The 25984-nt window shown below is 42.7% G+C and overlaps 2 protein-coding genes across 3 annotated transcripts in view; one reads left to right on the forward strand and one right to left on the reverse strand.

Annotated features, from left to right (window-relative positions):
- dpf1 (double PHD fingers 1) overlaps positions 1-1678 on the reverse strand; it is a gene marked incomplete at its 3' end in the record, with an annotated part of 44541 nt that extends 42863 nt beyond the window's left edge. Inside the window, exon 1 of the mRNA XM_083985497.1 lies at positions 1604-1678. Within this exon, the coding sequence (XP_083841623.1) occupies positions 1604-1635 (32 nt within the window). The 5' untranslated portion in view covers positions 1636-1678. The remainder of the gene's footprint in view (positions 1-1603) is intronic.
- Positions 1679-3586: 1908 nt separating this feature from the next.
- Positions 3587-25984, forward strand: LOC310995958 (zinc finger FYVE domain-containing protein 1). 2 transcript variants are annotated; one of them, XM_083985176.1, is made up of 12 exons: positions 3587-3762; positions 5242-5523; positions 6631-6853; positions 7638-7855; positions 8642-8748; positions 9709-9817; positions 9938-10035; positions 10619-10736; positions 13611-13781; positions 16290-16518; positions 17580-17678; positions 25669-25984. In XM_083985176.1, the coding sequence occupies exons 1-12, from the start codon at positions 3667-3669 to the stop codon at positions 25899-25901; spliced, it is 1983 nt and encodes a 660-aa protein (XP_083841302.1). In that variant the 5' UTR covers positions 3587-3666; the 3' UTR covers positions 25902-25984. The 2 variants fall into 2 exon arrangements, with proteins under 2 accessions (XP_083841302.1, XP_083841303.1); XM_083985177.1 differs by having other exon boundaries at positions 16290-16482.

Here is a 25984-nt window from a genome sequence, read left to right on the forward strand (position 1 = left end):
ATATATTGGATTATTATCTAACCACTGCTATATTGGGGGGGCAAAGGGGTTGTGTTTGTTGTGTTAAGAGTAAAAAAAAAAAAATTAATTTGGCCACAACAGTGAAATACTATCACAGCCAATCCAATCGGGGCAGCAGCAGCAGCACACAGTCAGTCAGTCGCCCAAGTGAGGAGGACCATAGCAATCCCCTCTCTCCTGTCAAGTGCTCTTCAAAACAGGCACGTACAGGGCAGTCGTTCACGGAATTGCACGAAATGTCGCCTGTGTCTGCATCTCAGAGAGGCTGACAGACTCACACACACAGAGAGACAGACACACACACAGACGAGCAGACACACACACAGAGGTCTGTATCCCGTATCCATGCCCAGGTAAAAAAAAATCCTGCACAGCATCAGCGCCCCTGCTTTGTACACACAGGTCTTGTGACTTTTCTTTGTTTCAAACTGCCCAAGCTGAATCTTTTGTGTGCCCAAAACTCTCCTCGGCTGCATGCTATTGTGTGTATCTGTATGTGTATGTGTGTGGTTTTTCTTTTAAATATATTTCTAGATCTAGTAGTGTAAGTACCCAGCGCTTATACAGACGCACATCAGCCACCTTTTTGGCCGGGAGCCCAGGCGGGCAGCAGGCGTCTGCATTCCGCTGAAACCAGTCTCACAAAAACAAAAAAAAGGACCCCTTCCAAAAAAAAAAAAAAAAAGCTGCACAAAGGGGATCTTCACAGGAGAAACTTCACTGGAAACCCACCCTTTAAAACACCCACTTCGCGGAAATAAATAACCGCTGAGATGCAGGTTTGGTGTGAAACAACAGATTGCAATTTGTCTTTTTTTTCATATTATTATTATTATTCTCATTTTATTATAGGCGGTGAAGATGAATGCATATCGGAGCAACATTGGGCATTGTATTTACACCTCATCCTTGTATATTTGCGAGAGGTCCGGCAGCAAAGGTAACGCTGCAGCCTAAAAAAAAAAAAACCCGGAGCATTGAGTTTGATTCCGCCTGTCTACCTACCTATACCTGCCTGCTTTGCTTTACCCCCCTCTCTGCCCAAAAGAAAATGTGCACACAGGTGCTGCACAGCCATCTCAGCTCCCAGCCAGCAGCCTTTCTGCCACTCCAGCCTGGCTTTGACCGTGATCTTGGCTGGCTGCACTGGCAAGGGACATACCGGGTCACCCAAGTCTACCTCCAGCATTCCTCCATATCCCTGCGCACACGCTGCTGTTGGCTCAGGGAAACGCTTGTATGAATTGCATCGGATCGGAGCGCACAATAATCCCCCCTCATGCCCAAAAAGAAAAAAAAAAAAACCCAAACACAGACACCCCCCCCTCCAAACACACACACATTGACACACACAACGTCAGCTTTTAAATATAGCTAACTTTTCTTTACGCTTCATTCATTCGCATCCCGTGACATTATCTCCCTTTCATCTGTGCTGCATGTGAGCAAATGCATGTATAGAGATGTGTTGGCAAATCATGCTGAGAATTATGAGGGAATTCAAGGCTCTTAAATTACACACTGACAGCATGCACAAAAAAATAGCAGAAGCGCAAACGCTCAGGAAGCGTGTGGTACTTACGATTTGAGGGGGTTCTGTACCGCTGTGGCCATTTTGATATAGTATGATAGAATGCAACACTGCAGAGCCCGGTATTGTACATGTAATGTAGCAGCTATTTCAATTTCATTCATTCTCTGGGGCTGCGGCTGGAGCGAGCAGCCAATGGGAGGCGGAAGCGCTCTGTGACAGCTTTGGGGAAGTGTAGTTTTTTACGCATGTCAACATGAAACATGCCGAGGAGCGGAGCACTACAAGTACCGGCGGGGGTAGCGGTCCAAAGTGGACCACAGTCCCGCCTCGGACTTGTAAGGGCAAAGCCGCCCCCCCTCCTCCTCTCTCCCCTCCCCTTCCCTCCTCTCCTCTCCTCTCCCCCCTCAAGAGCCGAAATTATAATAAAAATGTCTACAGTTATGTCAAGGTTGGGTTGCAGGACTGTGTCAGTCAGTCAGTCCAGTCAGTGTGTGTGGATGTGTGGATGTCACATCCTCCTTTGCTTTGCTACTGTCTGGATAATGGTGGACGAGGTGTAGGATTCAGAAATTGCAGCACAGTATAAGGTGCAACTTGTTGGATACAGTCTGTATTGTTGTTGTTGTTGTTATTATTTTATTATAAATAGGTATATATGTCTTTAGTAACAGGGTTGCTTTGCACAAAGGGGACAGCTTCAGTGAGATACTGGCTTGATGTCATCTTATGTGTTCATATTATATCTTGAGGAACTTTAGGCAATAAAAGCACAATACAGTTATAATAGAAGCAAGGTAGTATTTACTTATACAATGATGGGCAATTGTGCTCAGAAAAGTTAGGAAAAAAGTGCAGGAAATTAAATTATAGGCTGTTGCCCCTGTTAACAAGTTAAAAGTGTCTATAGGACAAATTAAGAGACGTTGTGTCTACATAACCTTACATTAGTGGTGGCATGCTGATAGACCCATGGTTAATCTTATATTATCTATGCTACGTAGCCCTGCACTGAGGAGCTTTAATTATTCATTAATCAGGGGCGATGGGTAGGGGAGGAGGCCTATAATTGATTCTTTCAGACATTTGTCTCTCATGGTTGAGTCCGGAGAAAAGCTGGGACCCTCTCCAAACCCCTCACCCCTCCATCCTCAATTCACTCCTTCCTTAATTCCTTCTTTAATTCCTTCCCATCTGCTTATTTCTTTCTTTCTTTCTCTGCTTGCTCACTTGCTTGTCTCGTATCTTCTAATGAATCCACCTCAGATGGTGCAGCCTATAGCATGGGTTGCACTGGAATACGGCTCAGTTCAATTGCTAGAATTTCTTCCATTGAATGAAAGAAGGAAGGAAGGGAGGAGGAAAGGAGCAAGGAAGTGAGGTAGGTGGGAGGGAAGGAAGGTAGGATGAAAGGATGTTTGGAGCTCAGCCAGGACTGTTAGAGCAGCAATGCTGGAATTTCTTTCTCCTTGTCATGTTAGCTGTGGCGCCGCAATGAAGCCATTCAGTGACATGTGATATTTATAGATCTGTGCTAACAAATATTTAATGAACATTAGCAAGCAGCTCTGACACGGCAGCAGTGCTCCAATAAAACACACTCTGCCAGTTAAATGGAAACTTTGACCCTGTGTGTGCCCTGCTGTGATTATGAATACTCCTATTGTAAAAATAAACATCATTTTCAGTTTTAGGCTGTCAAACATATACGGACTTGATTTCATTATAGCTTTTTACTGTCAATTGAAAATCTTCTTTCTTTTACTCCATAATACAAACATAATCTCTAAGGTAATTTTTTTGTTTGTTTTATGCCTTTGTTAATTCATGATTTCTGGAGTTTGCTCAATGCCAGCTTGTGTGTTATGCCTCGTTCTGACCACACGGTGGTGCTGACGCATCAGCCAACCAAAAGCGCCGTTCGGCTGAACGGTGCGTCTTACGTCACGTCCGTAGCTCCTCCCCCCGACGTCGACGTCAACATCATCAACACACGCACGCTTGCTGTTGTTGTGATTGACAGACGGACTGGGGACTGGAGTCATGTTGAACTTTCGCTTTGCCCCTCCTCGCCGTCGTCTCGCCAAATATGTTTTAAATCGATAAAAACAACGATGTCCGACATATTGATGAAGGAAATGGAGAGTTTATCGATCAGTCCCGGCGGCGTCCGGAGCTTCCTGCTGGTGGACGACCAGGAAAACCTGAAGGTAAAGTTAGCTGACGTCACTGGAGCTAACGGTTGCTAACAGCTAGCTGCTAAGCTAAGAAGAAGAAAACAACACAAATGTTAATGAGTTGTCATTGGTGTTAAAAGTTAGTGTGGTAAAAACAAACAAACAAACGAAATAAAACGAAAAAACACAGAGCTGAAGTCACGTTACCGTCATTAATTTAAATAAAGAAGCTTGTGAGAGACTTATCTCCACACTGTTTGTTGCCGTAGCATTATTACTGTACGTCTGTTACGCAAACCACGTTTAGTCTTGAGATATACATATAAGTGCTAATGAAACTCTACAGAGGCAGAGACATTACACAGAGTACAACAGCAGGAGGCAGAGCAGCAAATAAGAAAAAGAGGCCAATGTGTGTGAGGATCATGAATGAAAAGGAAATGTGAATATTTACAATGTGCACGCCTACATTTTCTGCAAACGCTCCTAAAATATTAAGTTTGGGGCCACAGGTTAGTTAGTTAGTCTGGAGGTCAGGCTAATGAAACTCTGAAGAGACAGAGACAGTACAGAGTACAACAGCAGGAGGCAGAGCAGCAAATAGAGAGACAGAGAGAGTCAGTCAGTGGGAAAGTCCCTGGTGAGTCATCCAGTGCAACTGACCTGCAGGGAAGCACCTTTGATACTGTGGTGTTGTTGTTGTCTCAGCTGTAGTCGATAATGATCATTTTAATGTTTATCAATGTATCCTGGGATGTATTTCACAGCCAGCTCAGTACCTATTAGTAGTGTTGTAGTCAAGACTGTGAGACCATCTTCCAGACCATTATTATTACTGTATTGAATGCCACTTCTGGTAATAATCATGTGGCTTGATATATAGCTACATTATATCTTAGCTAGAACAGAAAAGATAATTTGATATAAAAGCTATACCATATTTAATTGAAACAAAGTTTGGATTGAACAGAAATACACAACTCAGAACCTGCTGAAGTCTCCTCCTCCTACTTTTGACGCTGGTCCAAACCAAGTTCTTCAGGTAGTGGTTACACAAGCACATGCCTTTGTAGAACAATTTGAATTATCTTAAAGTTATTGAATTACATTTACATAAACCAAAGTGAGCCAGTGACAGAGAGAGAGACATTTGCAGAGTTAAAAAAAAAGATGTCAGTGCAGCTGAAAATCCAGAGTCCAGCTCGACCGAGATAAGACCAAGACCCAAGACCTTGAAACTCGAGTACTACAACACGCCTTATTAGTGACAAATACAGAATTCATTTTCAAGATGTTTTCTAAAAGACTGAATCTAAACAGTCTCACTCATAACACGCCTTCGGTGACTCGGGTGTATTTTGGTTGTATTGTTTAAGCTCCTTGTGGTCCATGATTGTAGTATTTACACAAGTTCACAAAGGTTTTCCCCTGATCCAGAGAAGCCAGCAGAGGTGATGTAATGTTGCGGCAGCCGGGCTTCACGAGTTCACGTCCTCTTTCTCTCCTCTCCAGGTTCACAATGAGTCCGAGTTTGTGGAAGGACTCGGGTGCGGAGACGTCGCAGGTGTCAAGGTCCTCTCCATCTTTGGCAACACAGGCGACGGCAAGTCCCACACCCTCAATCACATCCTGTTCAACGGTGAGAGTGTGTTTTACACCTCAAAGTCCCCCAGCTCCTGCACGGTGGGAGTGTGGGCCGCCTACAACCCCGAACTCAGCCTGGTCGCCCTGGACACCGAGGGTCTCCTGGGAGCTGCAGTCAACCAGAACCAGAGGATGCGTCTGTTGCTGAAGGTAATTTTAACGATCTGTGATTGGTTTTATCGGGACTGCAAGATGTGTTGACACAAAAAAAAGCAAACCGCAAATAGTAGTTCTTCTGCACATCCACTTTTGATTTCTGTCATCATGGCGAGAAAATTTGCCTGTGGCAGTTTTATTGGTAATATTTAGCGATCTTTGACACACACTGTGATTGAATGGATCCCAAATTGTGTCATAGGTTTTCAATATCCCCGTTTTCTCTGCCTCCATGCTCCAGTTACATGTGATGCTGGAAGTATCAGCACACAAGTGGAAGAAGAGGGATATCAAGTTAGCTAAATCAAATCAAATTGAATCAAATCAGATCAAATCAAGTTTGTTAAATTTAGCTGGCTGGTAAAATAGTTAGATGTGATGTCGATTGTGACACTTACCAGCTACTGTCATTGTTTTTTATTTACCATCCACTCACACAGTTAAAGAGATAGTTCGACATTTTGGCAAATTGGCCTATTGCCATAATCGCTATAGTCTTAGGAGTAGGTTTGTTACCTTTAAGTGTCGGTGCTAGCTGTTTTTAGAACGGCGGAGCAGAGCTGTGAGCTGCTCAGAGCTACGCTACGGAGGCTCATGGGATTTCTTGGTTTCCCTCATCAAACTCATCAAATATGTCTGGTGGAAAAGTAACAGAACGTTACGAGACGTTAAAGTCATACAACACAGCTGATGGCGCGTTCCCATCGGGGACAGTTTTTCAACATGCAGTCTCTGCATTTACCTCTAAAACAACTCTGTCTCGTAACGTTCTGTCATTATCTCATAGCGTGGTGAATGTGCAGGTCACAACTTGTCCACCAGAGCGTTTTGGAGTTGTTGGATTTCGTATTTGATGAGTTTGATGAGGGAAACTAAGAAATCCCATGAGCCTCCGTAGCGTAGCTCTGAGCACCTCACCGCGCTGCGCCGCCGTTCTAAAAATAGCTTGCACCGACAATTAAAGGTAATGAACCTAACCTACTGCTATGACTATAGGGATTATGGCATTGGGCCAATTTGCCAAAATGTTGAACTATCCCTTTAAGCAAATATTATAAGTGTCATACCCCTGCTTTAACTCTACACCTCCTCCTCCTCCAGGTGTTGGCAGTGTCTGATATCGTCATCTACCGTACACGAGCCGAACGCCTCCACAACGACATGTTCCAGTTCCTGAGCAGCGCCTCCGGGGCATATCTGAAGCACTTCACCCCGGAGCTCAGGGCGCTTTCCAGCCGCTGTGGTCTGGATGTGCCGCTGTCTTCTCTTGGCCCCGCTGTCATCGTCTTCCAAGAGACAACACACACTCAGCTGCTGGGTCAAGGTCGGGGCAAAAACACACCTTTGGTTTTTTACAAGTGTAACTCTTTCTCTGCCTTTACACCTTCTGTTTTAACTCTTTTATCCCATCTTTTCTTATCTTATTGTATCTAATCTTATCTATTTTTTATCATGTACACCCCCTTTTTTTATTTATTTTATCTAATTAACTGCATCCTGCATTTTAATTTGAGACCTACTGGTCTCAATTTGTTGTTGGGTTCTCGTATTTCCATGTGTTGCTGTATTGCTTTGGCGGTCCATCTCTTATAGCATAGCTGAGACGAAACACAAAATATTTGAGGACGAGACAAAACACAAAACGTTTTGAAACATGCATAAGCATATCCGAAATACCAAAAAGTAAAAGTGATAACGATAAATTGAAAACAGAGAAGTCTAGTTAAAAACAGTAGGACTTGGAGGTAAAATAAGATGCAGTTATGGATTTAAATTGTCCTAATGATAAAAGTGTGATAAGTTTCAGATGGTTTTGCAGAGTGTCGCAGGTTGCAGGTGCACAGTAAGAAAAACTGGACTTCCCAAATTCAGCGTTAACAGAGGGAAGCTGCAGTGTGAGCCAGTAAAAGATACTAAAGAGTTAATATAGGATGCCTAAGAGACCAGTGAGAGCTTAAAAATATATATGTATGTTCTTATATGTTGTTTTTTGAAGCACTTTGTAAACTTCTTTTTATAAAGGTGCTATATAAATAAAGTTATTATTATTATTATTATTATTATTATGAAGGATGTATTTAATAGACTTTTCTCTCTCTCTCTTCTAGACTCCAAGGTGCCGGGCCAAGCTGACACGATGCTCCAGAAGCGTTTCCATGATCTGAATTTGAGCACGGAGGCTTTCAGCGCGGTCCAGTACGTAGGCACCCAGACGATCAGGCCCCCCACCGACTACAGCAGCCTGCTGGACGCCGTCAAGCAGCAAGTGAAAAACACTCACACACGCTCCCCCCGCCAGCCCGGCATAGTGTTTCACGCACTGGAAGTAAGTCGTAGCCCGTTACCGTTTTGGTGTAAAAGGTCCAGCGTGTAATAAGTGGCAAGGTTTACTGTTAAAATCTGAATATACTACCCATGAATATATTTGTATAAGTGTATAATCGCTATAAAATAACATTTGTTTGGTTTTTGTATTTTTATAATTATTCTTTTATATACACTGTCACAAGGGTCTTGCTTTAGAAAGTGTCACCATCTTGCGCCACCATGTTTGTACATTACATACATTTTTGTCCTCGGAGGCCACCGTCACTTTGCCGACGGGAGGGGTTTAGTTTAGTTTAGTTTATTTAGTAATTTGGTCGATTAAAAAAATAAGTGACTGACAAAATGCATAGATTGGTCAGTACATGCAACCAAAAGGTGTAGACTGAATTAATAGCTTATTGTGCCTACAGTACCCTTTGCACATAAGATTTCCATTTCCATTGTGAAAATAAAGAGCACTAAAATAAAAACAAACAAACAAAAGACAAGCGAACGACTAACAACAAAACATAGCGAAAAAAAAGAACATTAAAATAAAAACAAATAAGCAAACAAAAGACAAACTAACAACAAAACAAAACCAAAATAAATCTGGACAGAGTTTGTATTATAACTTGTATTTGCAAATCAAACGAGAAGACTAAGTAGGCCAGACGCTACTTAGTCTAGAATCTAAACGTAGATGTCACGACCTTTCCCCTCATTTTACACACTGGACCTTTAAACACACTAAAAAGCTAAATAAAAAACAGAAAGAGAGAGATGAAGCTTGTTGTTTCCTCAGGCGCTGAGTGACCGTTTCTGCGGGGAGCTGGCTGACGACAAGATGACCATGTACTCCTTCTTCCCAGACGAGTACTTCACCTGCTCCGCCGTCTGCCTCAGCTGCAAGTGAGTCATTACAATCAGCTTTGAGCGGGCGCTCGCCGGTGTCTTTGTTGTTCTCCTCTTTCAAGCAGCTGTAGCAAGGCTCACAGCTGGAAACAGGGTGTAAATCAAGTCAGATAATTTGGTAAGAGATTAGAAATGACAGTATCCCCTACTGTGTAAAAACTCCTCATCAGATACACTTATTTTCTCCACAGATCTTGAATTAAAATAACCCCTGGATGATACCAAATTTTATTTCTGATAAATACAAATGTCAGTGGTGGCTGGATTACACCCGGTCTTAGAGTTCCCCTCTTCCAGACGCTTTATGAGCGATCTGAGCTCCTGTACTCTCCCTCTCACACCAGTTCACTGTCAATTACTCTCTTTCACTGTTCAACAAAGACTTGTTGTGTTGTTCACCATCCGGCCTTCGTGGCGAAAGGTCTTGTGGCTTTTAAAAAAAAAAATTGTTTTGTTGGAAATCCGAATCAGGCAAAAGCAATTATTCAGATCTCATTCAGTTTCTTCTTTGTCTTCTTAACAACACACATCTGACAGGGATAAGTCTGAACTTTCTTCACCCCTCCTCTCCTGAGTCAGTCCGAGACTTTTATAACCAGATGGAGAAGAGAACCTGTGAGCTGTCCCTGGCTGAAACACAGTATTGAGTTTTTTTTTTTCCTTTTAAGCAGAAATCTGTTGTTGCTCTTGTGAATGTTAACTGTCAGCCCAGTGGGACACATAAAACCTGATGTCTTTTCCATGTTTTTGGACTTGGGGATATGGAAGTCCACCCCACCACCCACTGTTTGTATTTCTACTTGAGGGAAATCTGAGAGGATAGAGCGTGGGAGAAATCAAAACACTGCTTCTGAAAGGATTCAGTTTGTGGTCATTGTTGAGACTTGTTTGAACGCCGACGCTGAAGTCTTGTCGTGTTGTGTCTGAACTTTTTTAAATTTTCTGTCTCACCTCAAGCATTCGCTGTAAAAATGGCATGAACCATCTGAGAGACAGGGTCCCACACATGGCCGATGGGCTCTGTCAGTACGCACACCAGTTCAACAACAAGGTCCTCATCTGTAAAGTAAGAGCGACTTTGCGCTTATTGATTCATTCTGTTTCTTTGTCTTTCTCTCTTATCTTTATGTTGTAACCAGCATCAATATGTTTCTATATTATTATCATGTGTGTGTTGTGTTTGTAGCGTTGCTATGAAGGAGGAAGAGAGGTGATCGTTGTGCCCAAAACATCAGCTTCCTCCGACAACCCGTGGTTTGGACTGGCCAAATATGCCTGGTCAGGGTAGGTGTACACACACACACACACACACACACACACACACACACACACACACACACACACACACACACACACACACACACATAAACAACCTTTCATTGCCTTCAGTCGGTCATATCTAATCACCTGTCTGTTGCCCTCTGTCCTCCGCACTGTGGTACGGTAATCTAAACATAAAAGGAAGAAGCAAGCTGCAGAGAATAGTAAAGTAAACCTAGCCTCAAAAATCATAGGGATGAGACAGAAACCTTTAAGTTGTTTGTACGAGGAAGTGCTTAGGAAAAAAGCTGTCAAAATAGCAAACGATCCCTCTCATTCACTCAATAGGGAGTTTGAACTTCTTCCCTCTGGTAGACGATACAAAATACCAAGGGCAAATCGTAATATTCTTAAAAATTCCTTCATCCCTAATGCCATTGGAGCACTGAACACCATGTCCCGTTGATGCGTTTTCAATGTAACTGCCACTGCTGTCCTGCTTTTTGCCCTGAAGATATGAGATTATGAGACCAAAGACAAATTTCCACATTGTGGACAATGAATGAAACTACAGTAACTAACTAACTAACTCCTCCTCCTCCCACAGGTATGTGTTGGAGTGTGGTAGCTGTGGTGTAATCTACCGCAGCAGACAGTACTGGATGGGAAACGCGGACCCAGAGGCCTGCGTGGTGCGATCTGAGGTCAAGCACGTCTGGGAAGGGGTGAGTACCACAGGCTTCCTCGTTTGTTGGACTTTCTTTTTTCTTTTCTTTTTTAAACTGCATTTAAAGAGGAACTATGCAAGTCCGGTCGCTTTTCCGCTGTTTTGCTAACCCTCCTCCTGACCATTTGCATTTGTTTACAACGAAGCCGGCGAGAAATTAATCAATAGAGCGATACGTAACCTTATATATCATATACGATGTTACAACGTGTATATTTGTGTAGTTTAATCTGTCATAAACAAGAGATTATGGGTTACAGGGCGCGTGCAAAGTTGTTTTTCAGCCAAGAGACTCTAGGTGGAAGGCAAAGAGCCTCCATTCTCCCTCATAACAAATTAAGCAGCTTATCAAACCATCACAATCACTCCCAAGCTGTTTAATAAAATGGTAAAAAATGTAGCATAGTTAAGCTACAAATCCTGCATAGTTCCTCTTTAACTTTTTTCTTATTTGTAAAGACAAGGTCTGAATTTAATTTTTTTTTTTTTTAATCAATGGTATAAATGGTAAAGAAATTAGTTTTCTTCTGGACTTGTCTCCAAGCCAAGATTATAACTCATCCTTTGGTGTTAGAGACAGTCAAGTCTTTAGCAGGAGAACTTATTGTTGATGCAGTGTTTGCTGTCACAGTTATTTCAAGAGGCCAAACTAAAACAATTATGTACCGCTATTATATGGTTGTTGAGTTTCTTGGTGGGCTGTGAAAATGCGTTTTATGCTGACATGGCTGCAACAGACATGAAGAAACTGACAACATCTTGCATGATGTTCGAGACAGGAGTGGCACATTTTTAGCCTTTTCACAGCCACAGTCAGGATTCAGACATAAGACTGTTTATTAATCCCACACATGGGAGATTTGTAACATACAAGGTAAAAAGAAAGTAGAAGAATATGCAAATATATAGATATAAGAACAATGTAAGACAAACATATAGTTATGTACCAAAATGTTTCAGGTATACAGATATTTACAAGAATAGAATAAAATTATATACAGTGTTGGTGGTAGTTGGGCATAAGAAAGTATTGCAAAGATGGGGGTGTACAGCAGCAAGTTGTGCAGTTTGTACCCCAAAATCAAGGTTCCCATTAGGGATGCACATTTTGAATTTTTTTTCTGACCGATAACCGACGCTCGTTAACCGATTATTAACCGTTAACCAATAAGATTAAGAATCTTGCGGCGCATGAAAAAAAAAAATAATTTGGGTTTCAAATTTTTTTTTGCCGTTAAATACACACGTGCGCCGCGACAGTTGATCAGTGCGCTGTCTCAGCTGATCGCGCTCTGGAGGTCCAATGTAGAACTGTTTTTATACAAAGTGCAGCCAAACACCAGGCTGAAGGAGCAGCAGAGCTCCTCTGACAGCTCCTCTGTGGAGCTGCAGGAGAGCTGCAGGTGAACAGGCTGGAGAGCAGCGACGTCCTCTTTTTTTTTTTCCAGCGCCGTTGTTACAGGTGATTCACATCTATGTCCGTGTAGGCTACATTTATTGTCTGATCTTCCTTCATGGGGGCTGCTGCACATACTGTCAGTCCTCCTGTGTAACTGTTTTGCTGCGAAATATGACTGAAGGCACGTGAACTCTGCACGTGTCGACACGCCCCCATGAGTTGACGACATAAGGAGCTAATAAAATAAATAAATAACCGATAGTATTAATCGGTCAAAGTTCTTGTTATCGGTTAACGGTTAAACGGTTAATCATGTGCATCCCTAGTTCCCATGACCCTTGGAAAACCTGGAAAATGGTTGACCAATTTTCCAGTCATGGAAAACACATGGAAAATGAGAAAAAAAAAGTCAGATGTCCTGGAAAATTATTTATCACACCGTGGCATCAGCTACCAGAGCCCTATTTGACTTTCTCAGACCCCACTAAGGATTTCTTTTCCAAAGAAGTGCCAAGCAAGAAAACTTTGAGTTGATGAGTGTTTCCAATATTGGACGTCGAGCATGAGGATTTTCTCTCCTCTGCTGAGCGACAGACAGAGGAGCAGCGGAGAACATGTTTTTGCATTATTCTATAAAAAGTTTGTCATAATTTGCATGTAAGAGATGATTTCATAGATAAGTTAGAGCCACAGCAGACTGCACATCTTTAAAACAGACTTCGGGAGTGATTGGCAGTCCATATTTAAGACCCAACATACATCAACAAGCTCTAAAAGATGGAGGGAGTTTAGTGGGTGAAAATTAACACGTTTTTTTATTACACCAAAAATCAACATATATATATATATATATATATATATATATATATATATATATATATATATATATATATATATATATATATATATATATATATATATACACATATACCTGTTCAAGATCCTATTACTTGCAGCTAAGAAAGCCATTACAAGAATTTGTCTGAGAACTGACACACTGAGCCACTGGCTGGAGATTGTAGAAGAAATTCGATCAATGGAACAAAAAAGACAAAGTAGTGTTTATTCCCCTTGTGTTTTTGTATTTCTGTATCTGTTTTTAATGATTGGAAAAAAACAAAACAGAGAGGAATAAACATAGAAACAAACTGGTTAAATGTACAAAATGAGGTACAACTGTGGAAAAGAACATTTCTCCACAGCATGAATGGGACGGGGGGTTTATTAGTGTATGCCGTAATAACATGTCTGTCAGACTGTAGCAGCTGAAAATGTCCTGGAAAATGATTTTAAGAAAAGAGTGGGAACCCTGAAAACTGGAATTGTTGGACATAAATAATAAAATAAATAACTATAAACTGTGTGAATACAACCTAGATAGTGGAAAGAAAAAAAAACAGCTGTATAATTGGTAATTGTGTATTCTTCCGCAGCATTTTTTCATCTTTCCCTCTCTCTCTCTCTCTCTTTCAGTCGGACACCTTCCTGACCAACCACCAGAACGCCGCCCAGCGAGTCCTGGATGGGATGAACTACGTGATCCAGTCGGTGTCGGAGTACAGCACCGGCCCCACGAAGGCCGTGGCCGCCTGGCTGACCGACCAGGTGGCCCCTCCCTACTGGAGACCCAACACAGAGATCACTGTGAGTACTGTTACAACCCGGCTCAGAGATTGCAACAAAGGATAGGGAGGAACGCAAGCGGCAGAGCAAAAATGATCATTTATTTAACAAAAATGTTCAAAGTAAATAATACAAACAGGTGGGATGTGGAAGTCAGTGATATCAGGAGTGTGAATGTGGATGCATGTGGGAACGTAATGTGTGCGAATGTTGTAATGTGAAATAAAACAACAAAAAGAAGGAGAAGGATGTAAACAATTAAATTAATTGCAGTTAATCAATCCTTTTCTAGGAGTTTTTTGTGAAATATAAACAAGCAAAGCCGACATAAAGTAGCGGGATCTCTATTTAAATGTGTGCGCAGCGCACTGAGCAGCGCACTGAGCAAGGGGAGAGAGGAGGTGAAAAGAGACAACAACACTGTTACCTGTTGTATACTGGCCTCTGTACCATCGCTAAAACACAGAGACCACTGTGTAACGAGTCAAAAAGCCGCCGACACTGAGCTGCCGTAGGAGGATACTGTAAACCGACGCGGATCCGGTGTGTTTATCAAAGCTTGTTTGCCGTGCTGAGACACCGGGTCGGTTTGAGCTGCGTTCAGGCTGCAGTGACGGCGGCTTTTTGACTCGACACACTGGTCTGTGTTTTAGCAGGTAACAGTGTTGTTGTCTCTTTTCACCTCCTCTCTCCCTTGTGTGCTCAGTGCGCTGCTCAGTGCGGTGCGCACACATTTAAATGTCGCTACCGGAGCTTAATTTAAAAAAAAAAAAAAAAAAAGCGCTCGTTGCGCTGCAGCTGAGAGCAGCGGAGTTTCCTCTGCTGCAGCTGATCAGCTGACATGTGGTCAAGACGAAGCTACAGAGTAGACCTGTCACAGGTGTCTCTCATCTCATTATTATAGGACTTCAACCTCAGCGCTCTGTCTTCAGACCTGTCCCTGAACATCACACATGGACAGCATGGAGTTGCCTGTGTGATTGGTTACTGAGTTTATTAATGTTTACATCAGGCTGCGTTCAACCAATCAGTTTATGCTACTGGGATTTATGTATATAGTAATCATCATAGTGTAGTGGCAGGAAAGACCATTTCATGTATCAAATCTATTGTGTTGGTCAAGTCAGAGGAAAAATGTTTGGGGTGTTTTTACTGTTCCTACATGTAAAAATGGGTTAAATTGGACCCTCAACATTATGTAAAGGTTAAATAATGTGTTACTTAAACATTTTTACCAGGTAGGCAATAAAAAAGTTCTACTGGATTATAGTATTAGAAGAAAAAAAGCTCTTATATATATTTTTTTTCCAAACTGTGTGGTATCGGTACGGTATCGGTATCGGCCGATACTGCACAGCCGGGTATCGGAATCGGTATCGGGGGCCAAAAAATGGTATCGGTGCAACACTAAAAGGTACATGCAATAACCTATGCAAAATACACTATAGAAAACCTACATTTTAGAATAGACTATATAGTCTTACCACACATAATCCTGTAACACTGTGTATCACATGTGAAAGCGCCAACTGTGTGCAAGCCTGAAGAGGAGATGGAGCAAGAACAGATCACAAATATTAAAATATATCAGGTGTTAATCAGTCCATGGCAACCTCGGAGAAACACAGGTCTTTTACCCCTTTCCCACTGGTCAAAAAACCCGTTTAAACCCGCTAACAATCGGCTTTTGGTGGCAGTGGGAAAGGCGCACCGTCAAACGACTCGGCAAACGACGCGGGTTAAAATCGCCTTTAATCGGCTCGGCTCTGCTCGGCTTGCAGTGGGAACGCCAGACCCGCGTCAACCCGCTAATTTACGTGATGACACTGAACGTTACGTGACGCTACGTCATCGCGCCGGTCGCGTCTCATATCACGTACCAAAACAAAGCTCTGCTCCGCTCTGCACTCATCCGAGACTGGGATCAAAAGATCAGAGAACACTGACCAAAAACGATTGAAAAAAAGAAAAGAAAAGAAGCGACAGTCTGTTTAACTGACGTGTTGTGCTGCGGACGTCCGTCATCCGGCCGCAGCAGACTCTCTGTCCTCCGCGGTCCTGGTGCTCCAGGTCAGCCAGCCAGAGAGTCTGCCTCGGCGGACGGACACTCCGCGGCGGGCGGCTGTGGCATGACTGTGTGTGTTTCTTGCACCGCGGATGAGAGCGGGGCGACTGGTTTATGCTCTGTCTGACTCCCCAGCGGGGGGTCAGACAGAGCATGGGAAAGGGGCCAAATGCCGATTGTTAGCGGGTCGACCCGCATTTAAAAAACCTGCGTCGACCCGCTAATTTTAGTGGGAAAACGGCTTTAGACACACCCACCAGACACTGTAACACAGACACCTATACAGGGGTCGTCACAGTACGAAGAGAGTCGACACCAACAGGAAAAGTTACAAGTGCAACATAGCGTGACGATGTTTGACACTGTTGAATCAATTATTCACTCAGTGCACTGCGTTTAGTATAATTATCATGTCTCGTGCCCTTTTATTATTGTACCATCCCCCCTCCTCTCTCTCTCTCCAGGCCTGTCATGGCTGTCGGAAGGTGTTTGAGGAGGCAGAGAGGAAGCACCACTGCAGATCCTGTGGAGAGGGTTTCTGCCACCCCTGCTCCAGCCACAGGATGCCGGTGCCGGAGCGCGGCTGGGGCAGCGGCCCCGTCAGGGTCTGCAAGGCCTGCCACCGCCAGGGAGGGCTGCCTGACACCAGCAGTCAGGGTGAGACACAGTCAAACACTGAACTGCAAACAGGAAGTGAGTGGATTAAACACAATTTATAAAATCACACTGAACGTCACAAAATGGATTAAGATAAGTCGTAGTAGTTGTAGAGCTTGATTTTCACGTTGATTTTCAATGATCAAAGAGGAACCATGCAAGTCTGGCCGCTTTTCCGCTGTTTTTCTAACCCTCCTGCTCCGGGCCATGTGCATTTGTTTACAAAGAAGCCGGTGAGAAATCAATCAATAGAGCGGTACATAACCTTATATATCATATACGATGTTACGACGTTTATATCTGTGTAGTTTAATCTGTCATAAACAAGAGATTACGGGTTACAGGGCACGTGCAAAGTTGTTTTTCAGCGAAGAGATGCTACGTGGAAGGCAGAGAGCCTCCATTCTCCATGGTAACAGGTTAAATGTAATTTATTAAACCATCACAAATACTCCGAAGCTGTTTCATTAAGGTAAAAATGTAGCATAGATAAGCTACAAATCCTGCATAGTTCCTCTTTAATCAATGTGATAATTGTTCCCCACATTTAGCTTTAAGCATTTGGTGATTAAAGCAACACAAAACAGTGAAAGTTTCCTATAACGTTGCTCATTGTTCCCACACGACACGTCCTGGTAAACTGGGACCAAATTTCCAGCCATGGAAATGGAGAGAACAAAAAGTAAAAATGTCCTGGAAAAGCTTTAGTGTAGTTCTGGAAAATTCAGCCGTGCACTGTGTGAGAGGAAACGTATGTGTTTGTAGTGATTGTGTTGCCATTTATAAAGTCAGGATTTCGGCAGAGCGGGTTGTCGTAATCGGCCGCGTTTCACTCTGTCACCCGTTTCTTACTTGTTCCATCATCTCACAACAGAAACAATAAAATCTGTGAATGAGAACAGTTTTATTAGTTGTGTTAAAATACTGTTTATGTGATCACAGAGAGAATAAAACAGACGTTAAGAACAGAGTGCAAATGTGACGTGATGATGTCATAAATATGTTAATTAGCATTTGACATAATCTATTGACATTTTGATCATTATTTCATAAGTGTTGTTGTTGCTGCGTTTACAAACATTTGTGTTTTTCCTCAGTGTGTAAGGTGGAGCCTCGTGGTTTGATCGCTCGCCGGGTGACGGAGGTGGCTCAGTCGACGCTGGACATGGTCACCACCGCCGTGGACTATCCTCTCTGTGAGTGCAGCTGCGTCCTAACACACACACACACACACACACACATACATATATATTAGGGTTGTATATCTCCACCACTGAGGCCGATTCGATACGCATCTCGATACGCTGCCACCGATACGATACATTAACGATACACTGAATCTCTTGTCGATACGATGCGATACGATTCACTCCTGTTCACGATGCGATGCGATTCAAATGCGATTTGATAACGATATGACTTAAATACAAAGAGATTTGGTTCGATATGATGTTTGATACAGTTCTGATATGAGAGTTTCTTCCCACATCAAGTTTATTACCTCAATACCATTCTGCTTTACTCTCTGTATCAATTTGAGGGATGTAGCCGATATTTGGTTAATTTTTACAGGGCAAACCAATAAATCATATTTGAAAAGTACAGTCTAGACTAAATAAATGGTAGAAATGAAATCCAGCTTAATCATATGGGCTAGTCTTGTGTGGTGGCACGTCTGCAGTTTGGTCTTTTGCTATATTATAATAATAATAACTTAATTTATATAGCACCTTTAAAAACACAAGTTTTCAAAGTGCTCACAAAACAACTTAAAAGAGACAAGTCACAGATGTTTTGTTGTGCACAGGACATTTCTGGGTGGAGAGTCTGTGTTTTCTCTCCAGCCAGTGCTCACAAAGCTCAGGTGTAGCTGCGTGCAGCAGCAGAGTAGGAGAGCTACTGTACTAGCCCTGCTAGCTGTCCCAGATGCTAACCGCTACCGCTAACTAGCGGTTAGCATCCGCGGCTACCACCGCTTCCCAGCTCACTACAACCAAAGTCCTTCTGCTACAACCAGAGCCCATAGCCAGTGCCACTACCACGGCCCTGCTCCTCGTTACAGCCGCTGACGGCCGAGTATTGACCCACCGCTTCACTCGGACTGTTTACTTCTCTTGGCGGCTCTGACTACAGCTGCTGCTGCTGCTGCGCTGCTGCTGTCAGAGCAGGGCAGGAGGCTGCGCACGGGCGGCTTCCACGGTGGTGCATTCAGGTTGCCTCGGAAAATGAAATGATCGATTTAACCATGGAATTTACCGATGTAGAAGGCTAGAAGAGATGCATCGCAAATTCAACCATAAATTATGTCCGATGTAGCCTGAATCTACCGGTGCAGTCGCATCGCATACGTTTATATCGGACCACCGATATGAATCGGTGAATCTCCACATCCCTAATATATATATATATATATATATATATATACAGATGTTACTGGTTCAAAATTGCGGACTTCACGCGTGGTCCACGCGAGACGGCACAAGACTCAGGCATTTTTTTTCTTTGGCGAGACAAGAGGTTTTAATGAAAAGCCTCAATGTGCCAAAACAACCGCCAGGTGGCATCTGTGAGAACGGAGGACGACAGGCGGATGACTCAGTGATCTGTGCAGTAATCCACAGCTTAAACTCTAGGCTATTAAACTAGAACTAACTACTGTATACCCTGCCTAAATCACAGAAACTATTGTAATATGATAAAGCCTGTCTTGCTTTATGACTTGATGATTATGTGTCACAAATTATGAAGGATCATCTGCGCAAGGCAAAGATGATAGCATCAACAAAACACGTCGTAACACACGCGGCTGTATGGGACAGGCTTTTATTTAATTCAGCACTCACTTTAAGTTAAACACTTTTTAATTCATAAAAACTGCTCGGCAGCGAGAAACGGACGCGTTTCGGCAATCAGCCGTCCTCAGCGTTTTTTGACTTTGAATTTTTTTGGACTGGCACCCGATTCACCCGTTCATACCTTGAGTTGAGCACGCCAGGTTTGCTGATTTTATTTAATTCAGAACAAACCGCTTAGCAAAAATGGAAAATATAGTCTATAATAATTAATTGATCTGTTGTTTGGCCACTGTTTGAAAATAACCCGAATTATGAGCAAATAATCTGATCCAGAGCAGCAGTCATAATCAGACTTCTTCTAAATAAACCTAAACATTCATTCTTTTTTCTCTTCTTCTTCACAGGAGAAAATGAGGTGCGCTGCGCTCACGGACGCGTTGATGTTTTGTGATTTATCTGCTGCCTTGACTCTGCCCTTTATACATGTGCGTTCAGATTAACAATAAGACAAGCCATGGTTGAGTTTATTGAGTTAATAATCAGCATCTTAGTACCTCTGATCCGGAGCGATAGTGTTATGAAAATCGCTACAGTTGAACTGGTCTGGTTTTTAGCTGCTCAATCTCATTGTTTTAAAGAAAAGGGATTGATTTTTATAACGAAATGAAACGAAAACAATATTATATTGATACATTGTTGTAAAAAAAATCCAGCTGTTTCGATGGGCGTTATATGAATAGAGATGTTAATGTGTCTCATAAGGTACTTTGCACATAGGCTACTTTCTGTAACTGGAAGAAAAACAGCCAGCTGGAAGAATGTGTTGCCTAAATCTTTTACTGTGTGGGAGATCTCCACCAACGTAGCCGGGGAGAAAGCAAGTGGGACCGTTCTGCCCAGTCTCTGAGCAGCGCACGTTTCACAGATAAGCTTCATAACGGGAGTAGCCTAATGTCAGTAGTTTCTGTTTAAAACATGCTGTTTCAACCGCCCCTCCTCTGTGTCTCAAACGACCCGCATAGGTGGGACGTTTGAGACAAATAACAACATACGTTTAAAGTTATAAAACACACACACACACACACACACACACACACACACACACACACACACACACACACACACACACACACAGGAATGAGTTTTGAAGCGGGCCGACATATAGTGAGTGTAGATTCATTGATAAAACTGTAAGGCACACACAATGCCATAGCCTACAGTACACTATTTTCAACATATGTAATGTTGTGTGTCGTTTTTTTAATGATTATTATTATAACTCTCAGTTAATGTAGGCTTAATTTCCACTAATTTATCCATAAACGGACGATGGACGATGTATTTCACCGGCGAGGAGCTGTCATCACGCGCGCGCGACTATTACGCACAGCGGAGGTGATTCGTAGTGGGAGGAGTAGGGGCCGGGGTGGGGGAGGGGGTCTTTCCCATATACATTTGCAGAAGTGACAGAACAACTTATAAAAGACCCCCCCCGCCCCCCAGCCTACCCATAGTTCGCACTCTGCATACACACACACAGACCCACTCTTCCTCACACTCGCGCCAGCTCAGTTTCTCATCGAGTGCTGGATTCTGATTTATTTTGCATTTGATGCGGCCTCTTTTAAGTTGCATGTTCTGTCACTGCTGCAAATTTCTATTAAGCTGTGCGTAATAGTCGCGCGTAATCCTCGCCGGTGAAACACTTCGTCCATTTATGGATAAATTAGTGGAAATTAGTTAGTAGCCAACATTAACTGAGAGTTATAATAATAATCATTAAAAAAACGACACACAACATTACATATGTTGAAAATAGTGTACTGTAGGCTATGGCATTGTGTGTGCCTTACAGTTTTATCAATGAATCTACACTCACTAGCCTATATGTCGGCCCGCTTCAAAACTCATTCCTGTGTGTGTGTGTGTGTGTGTGTGTGTGTGTGTGTGTGTGTGTGTGTGTGTGTGTGTGTGTGTGTGTGTGTGTGTGTGTGTGTGTGTGTGTGTGTGTGTGTGTGTGTGTGTGTGTGTGTGTGTGTGTTGGAAGCGAACTTCAGCGTCGTTGCTGGCGAATCAGCTGTTGTCCTGATACACACTGTGACATATTTTTTCATGATGATTCTGAGAGCTTATAGATGACGGCGTAACGTGTGAGGCCGTTCAGTCTAACTCTGAAGGCTGATGAAGACCTGATGAAGTTTGGTGCGAGTATGACAGAGGTTTTCCTCAGACCATATACCTTTTCATCTGAGGTCTGACACTGAAGTCTGATCCTGAGGATGTCCTAAAATGTACACCGTACCTATGTTTTATCGCCCAGCCCCAAAGTGACACAGACCCGTTCATTCACAAGAAATCATCCAGCTGCACTCTCAAACAAGGTGCGGAGTGAGAAATCTGCGGCACTACTGCACAGTCTGTAGTTGGCTCATTTTAAAAACACATTTTGGAGATGACGAGACAGATGACCGAAAAAAGAGAGTGAGACGTGGGCTATAGTCTACTGTAGCTGCCGTCGTTACATTTTGTCATTGAAAAACTAGGCTACTATATTATTTACTGTCTGCAGCTAGTTCTCCTTTCATCCTCTTGTATTCTGTATCATGAACAGCGCCACTCTTAATCGCGGCTACATTGTGTGACGTGTCAGCATTGGCCCCAAAAAGTCTGAGCAGTATTTAGTACGGTGCTGCCACCTAGAGGAAAACAGTTGTGGTGAAAAGACACGCGTTCACGCGATCCTGCAGTGCAGGAAAAACCCCGCAATTTTGAACCAGTAACATCTGTACATATATATATATATATATATATATATATATATATATATATATATATATATATATATATATATATATATATATATATATACGCATAATATTTCAGGTATCTATTAATATGACCAGTTATTAACCCCCCAGGGGAAGTGTTTGAAATATTCAGGTCATAAATTGTCATCCATACCAAATGTTTTCATTTACATCGTTTTGTTTTTAAATACAAATGACACGCTAACCTTTTTCTTTTTTTTTTAAAGTATATTTTTCGGGGCTTTTTTGCCTTTTAATGGACAGGACAGTTGAGAAAGAGAGACAGGAAATGGGAGGCAGGGAGGGGGGGAATGACACGCAGGATAGGAAGTGACGGTATTTAGGAATCTGTGGCATTTAATACCACGATTAATTGTGAAAACAAGTAACCTTGACATCCCTAACGTGTAGCGGTGTGGCTCAGGTTGCAGCAGGTGAGAGCGGTGGTGGGGTTTGACATCATCGTTTCACAGAAGATCTGTTTTGGGCATCTACACGAAAATGCTCTGGTGGTGTTTTTAGATTTTCCCATTCTGGGACCCATTTCCAAACAAATAACGTTTCTATCCCCCCCGAAAAAGCCGTTTCCGTCTGGGCGAAACGCCAAAACGATAAAAAACGTATGCGGATTAGTGTGGACATGCTCTGAGAGTGGAGCGGAGCAGACAAACACCAGCAATAACAAACAAGTCTGACTGATCACACACTCTGTGGGGTGTAGCTATTACTCCGGACCGAAGGGAAGCTCAGTGTCAGTTGTGAAGTTGTTTGGGTGATGCTCTCCCCCAGAGCTGGAAGCCGGATTAACTCAGGCCAAGCAATCAACCCCATACCAGCGTTTTGAAGGGCATCGAACCAGCGATTCTAATTATTAGTTACACAGAGCAAAAACCATGATGTGGCACTAGTGCAATCAGCGGCCAAAATTATCCTAATGGCCAGATAAACTGTAGTGGAAGTAATTTACAGGATTATTAGACAAGCTACAAGTGGCTCTGCTTCTTGTTGCTCAGGACTGACTGAATTCACCATGGCAACCCTGCTGATAACAACAAATGGTTGACTCTAGATCTTGGCGTTTGAATCGGACGTACAGTACCGAGCCACGGGGGGCCACTTTGAATTGATGGTTCACTTGTGACGAGCTAATAACATAAATAAAACAGCTAATGAGCTCGATGCTGTTTGTCCATCTCAGATATTTAATGACTGTTTGGAGATTTACTTCATAAACATTAAAGATGCCTGTTAATAATTCACACCAGTCCCAGTGTAGTATATTATATAAAGTAGCCTCACAGGACGGTCTGTTCAGGACCTGCTTATTATACTTAAATAAATACATTAAAACAAACATACAGGTCCAGCTGAAAGTTTAAAACTATTTAGGGTGAATTCAAATTCCTATCTTAACCCTCAATCTTAAAAATCTGCGCTCCCGTGAAGTGCTAGTGCTGTCCCGATTCTCAGGATGTTAAGTTGAGGGACAAGTTTATGGGCTGTATAACCCTCAATAGAGATTCTCCAACACCACCCTTGGGAGCAAGGGCTATCCAGAATGCAGTATTAGATATAAATATTACAAAAACCATTGTATTATCTTAGTTAGTTTATGGATTATTTACTTCATTGTTGCACAATATTTATTTTGTATTTTACGATCTTTTATCAATAGCCGGCCGGGGTGGACAAGCCGTGTTGCTATCATTTAGTTACAAAATGGTCATTTTTCTCAGTGGTAATGTAGTTGTTAAGTTGTTTTATCAAGATACAGCCTACGTAAAATGTTTGCGCCGATAGATGACCGGGCTAATGTCATCTCTCGTAGCCGCAGAGTTATCTAACAATAGTTACAGCTGGTGTTTGCCTTTCACAGGGTTCTTACGGATCCTTAAAAAGTCGTAAAAGGCATTGAATTCATTAATCTAAAAACAAGGCCTTAATTGGCATTAAAATGTCTTAAATCAATTTTTCAAAGGTCTTAAAAATGTTAAAGGTGTACAGAAAAGACAATTTAATTTAAGCCCACTCTGGGTCATAAAATTAGTGTAATAACTCATCTATCAGACGATGTAGGCCAAACTTTGTACAAAATTCTATTTTTGAGTAAATCCGGGATGAAAGTGTGTATTTTTTTTTCCGCATTGGATAATGCAGGCGCACGGATTATACGTCAGCCTGTACACGATTCACCAGCCACTGATATTGGATCCGTAATCCCTCATTCAAACGTCTGAGACACGCACACACACACGGAGCTCGGTCTCGCCCCAAGCTTTGAATATCCCGCCCGCTCGATAACGACCAATCAAATTCGTTTTCCTCACTCGGGTAAACTCGTGTTGCAGCTCGTGACAACTCGGCGCGACAAACAGGACAAACGGCCATTTCTGTACACCTTTAACACATGGTAAGTGGTATTTTATGGTTGTAATTAGTCTCAAATCTCAAAATAATTGGTAACATTCCGACATAGAGAAGTTAGTGGCGGCCGTCAACGCCACCAGCTGCCGAGTCAGCTTTTTTTTTTTTCTGGACTTTTTATGCATTTATTTTGAAAGGACAGCTGGAAAGAGACACAATCCAATGTTCATGTAGCAGTCACTTTACCTTGGAAGTGGGTAAAATTGTCCCTAACCCTATGTAATTGATGTGGTGTTTTTTTTCTGCATTTGTGTTTATTATGAAGTCGGTCTTAAATTTAATTTCAAGTGGCTTTAAGAAAGTCTTAAAAAGTCTTAAATTTAACTTGGCTTTAAAAGCTGTAGGAACCCTGTTTCAATAAGCCGTGGTCTGCGGTGACTTTCAGCTGAATATGTCCGTGGTTGTGGTATTTATACAGATTATTTGTTTGAATATCAACTTATAACTAACTCAACTAACTTATACTGTATACTGCTACTAGCCTGACAAGCCAGATTATATCATTAAAATGTCTAGTCTGGCAACGACTGTTAGACCTCGGCTCAATCCAGGGGGCGGGATGAAGGCTGTCTTTCAAACTGCCTCTGCACCAATAGGGTAGCGCTACGACCAATCAGAGCTAAGAGCAGGATGACGTTAGCCTGACAAGCCAATTAAAATGTATGTCGTCATCGCGTTAAGCCCGCCCAACGACTCTCTAAACAGATAGAGTGCTGTGATTGGTGAACACAAACGGTGTTCGAGACTCAAAAAGTTCCTGTGGCTCGTTTCTAGCCCACCTACGGAGCAAATATATTTGCTGCCGCTAGGGTGCATCTAGATTTCTAGGCTAAGAGGCTACAAAAAAAACAACTAATAACCGAAGTAATTACTGACTGATAGTCCACAACAATTTTTAAAAATGGACCCGTCGATGATGCTGCGTTTGTGGCTTATGATTCAACTGGCAGAGTTCACAGTGCAAATATAAAAAAATAAACTAATGCCAAACCCCCCACAGTCTGAAGCCGTATCTGCATTTAAGGGGTATCCCATTTCTAAGTCACAAAATAGCCCTTAACACTCGGTTTTGAGGGCTACTAAGATTAATGGTTGAGCTTGAGGGTTACGATAGGAACTGTTAAAACAAACACTCTTAATGTCCCGTCGTCTCCCCTCAGGTTTTGTGAAGGACGTGGCTCGGCCAGACTACTGGGTGCCCGACCACGACATCACCCAGTGCCACAACTGCTCCAAGACCTTCACCACGGCGATGTCCAAGCACCACTGCAGGGCCTGCGGACAGGGCGTGTGCGGCCCCTGCTCCACGCACATCCGGCCGGTGCCTTCCCGAGGCTGGGACCACCCAGTCAGAGTGTGCGACAGCTGCCACAAGCGCACAGACAGCCTGTGAGTTTATTAAAGGGGTACTTCACCCAAAATCGATAATTGAACCAGTTTTCTACTCACCGTCATTGTCATGGAAGCGTTCGGAGA

This window comes from Trachurus trachurus, assembly GCF_905171665.1.
Source record: "Trachurus trachurus genome assembly, chromosome: 13".
NCBI classification, from domain to species: domain Eukaryota; kingdom Metazoa; phylum Chordata; class Actinopteri; order Carangiformes; family Carangidae; genus Trachurus; species Trachurus trachurus.

Excerpts from the sequence above, each read along its gene's own strand:
- LOC310995958 (XM_083985176.1), top strand. The coding sequence starts at position 3,667 with ATGTCCGACATATTGATGAAGGAAATGGAGAGTTTATCGATCAGTCCC. Across the intron at positions 6,854-7,637 it reads CACTCAGCTGCTGGGTCAAG|ACTCCAAGGTGCCGGGCCAA; the intron begins GTCGGGGCAAAA and ends TCTCTCTTCTAG. Across the intron at positions 9,818-9,937 it reads ACAAGGTCCTCATCTGTAAA|CGTTGCTATGAAGGAGGAAG; the intron begins GTAAGAGCGACT and ends TTGTGTTTGTAG.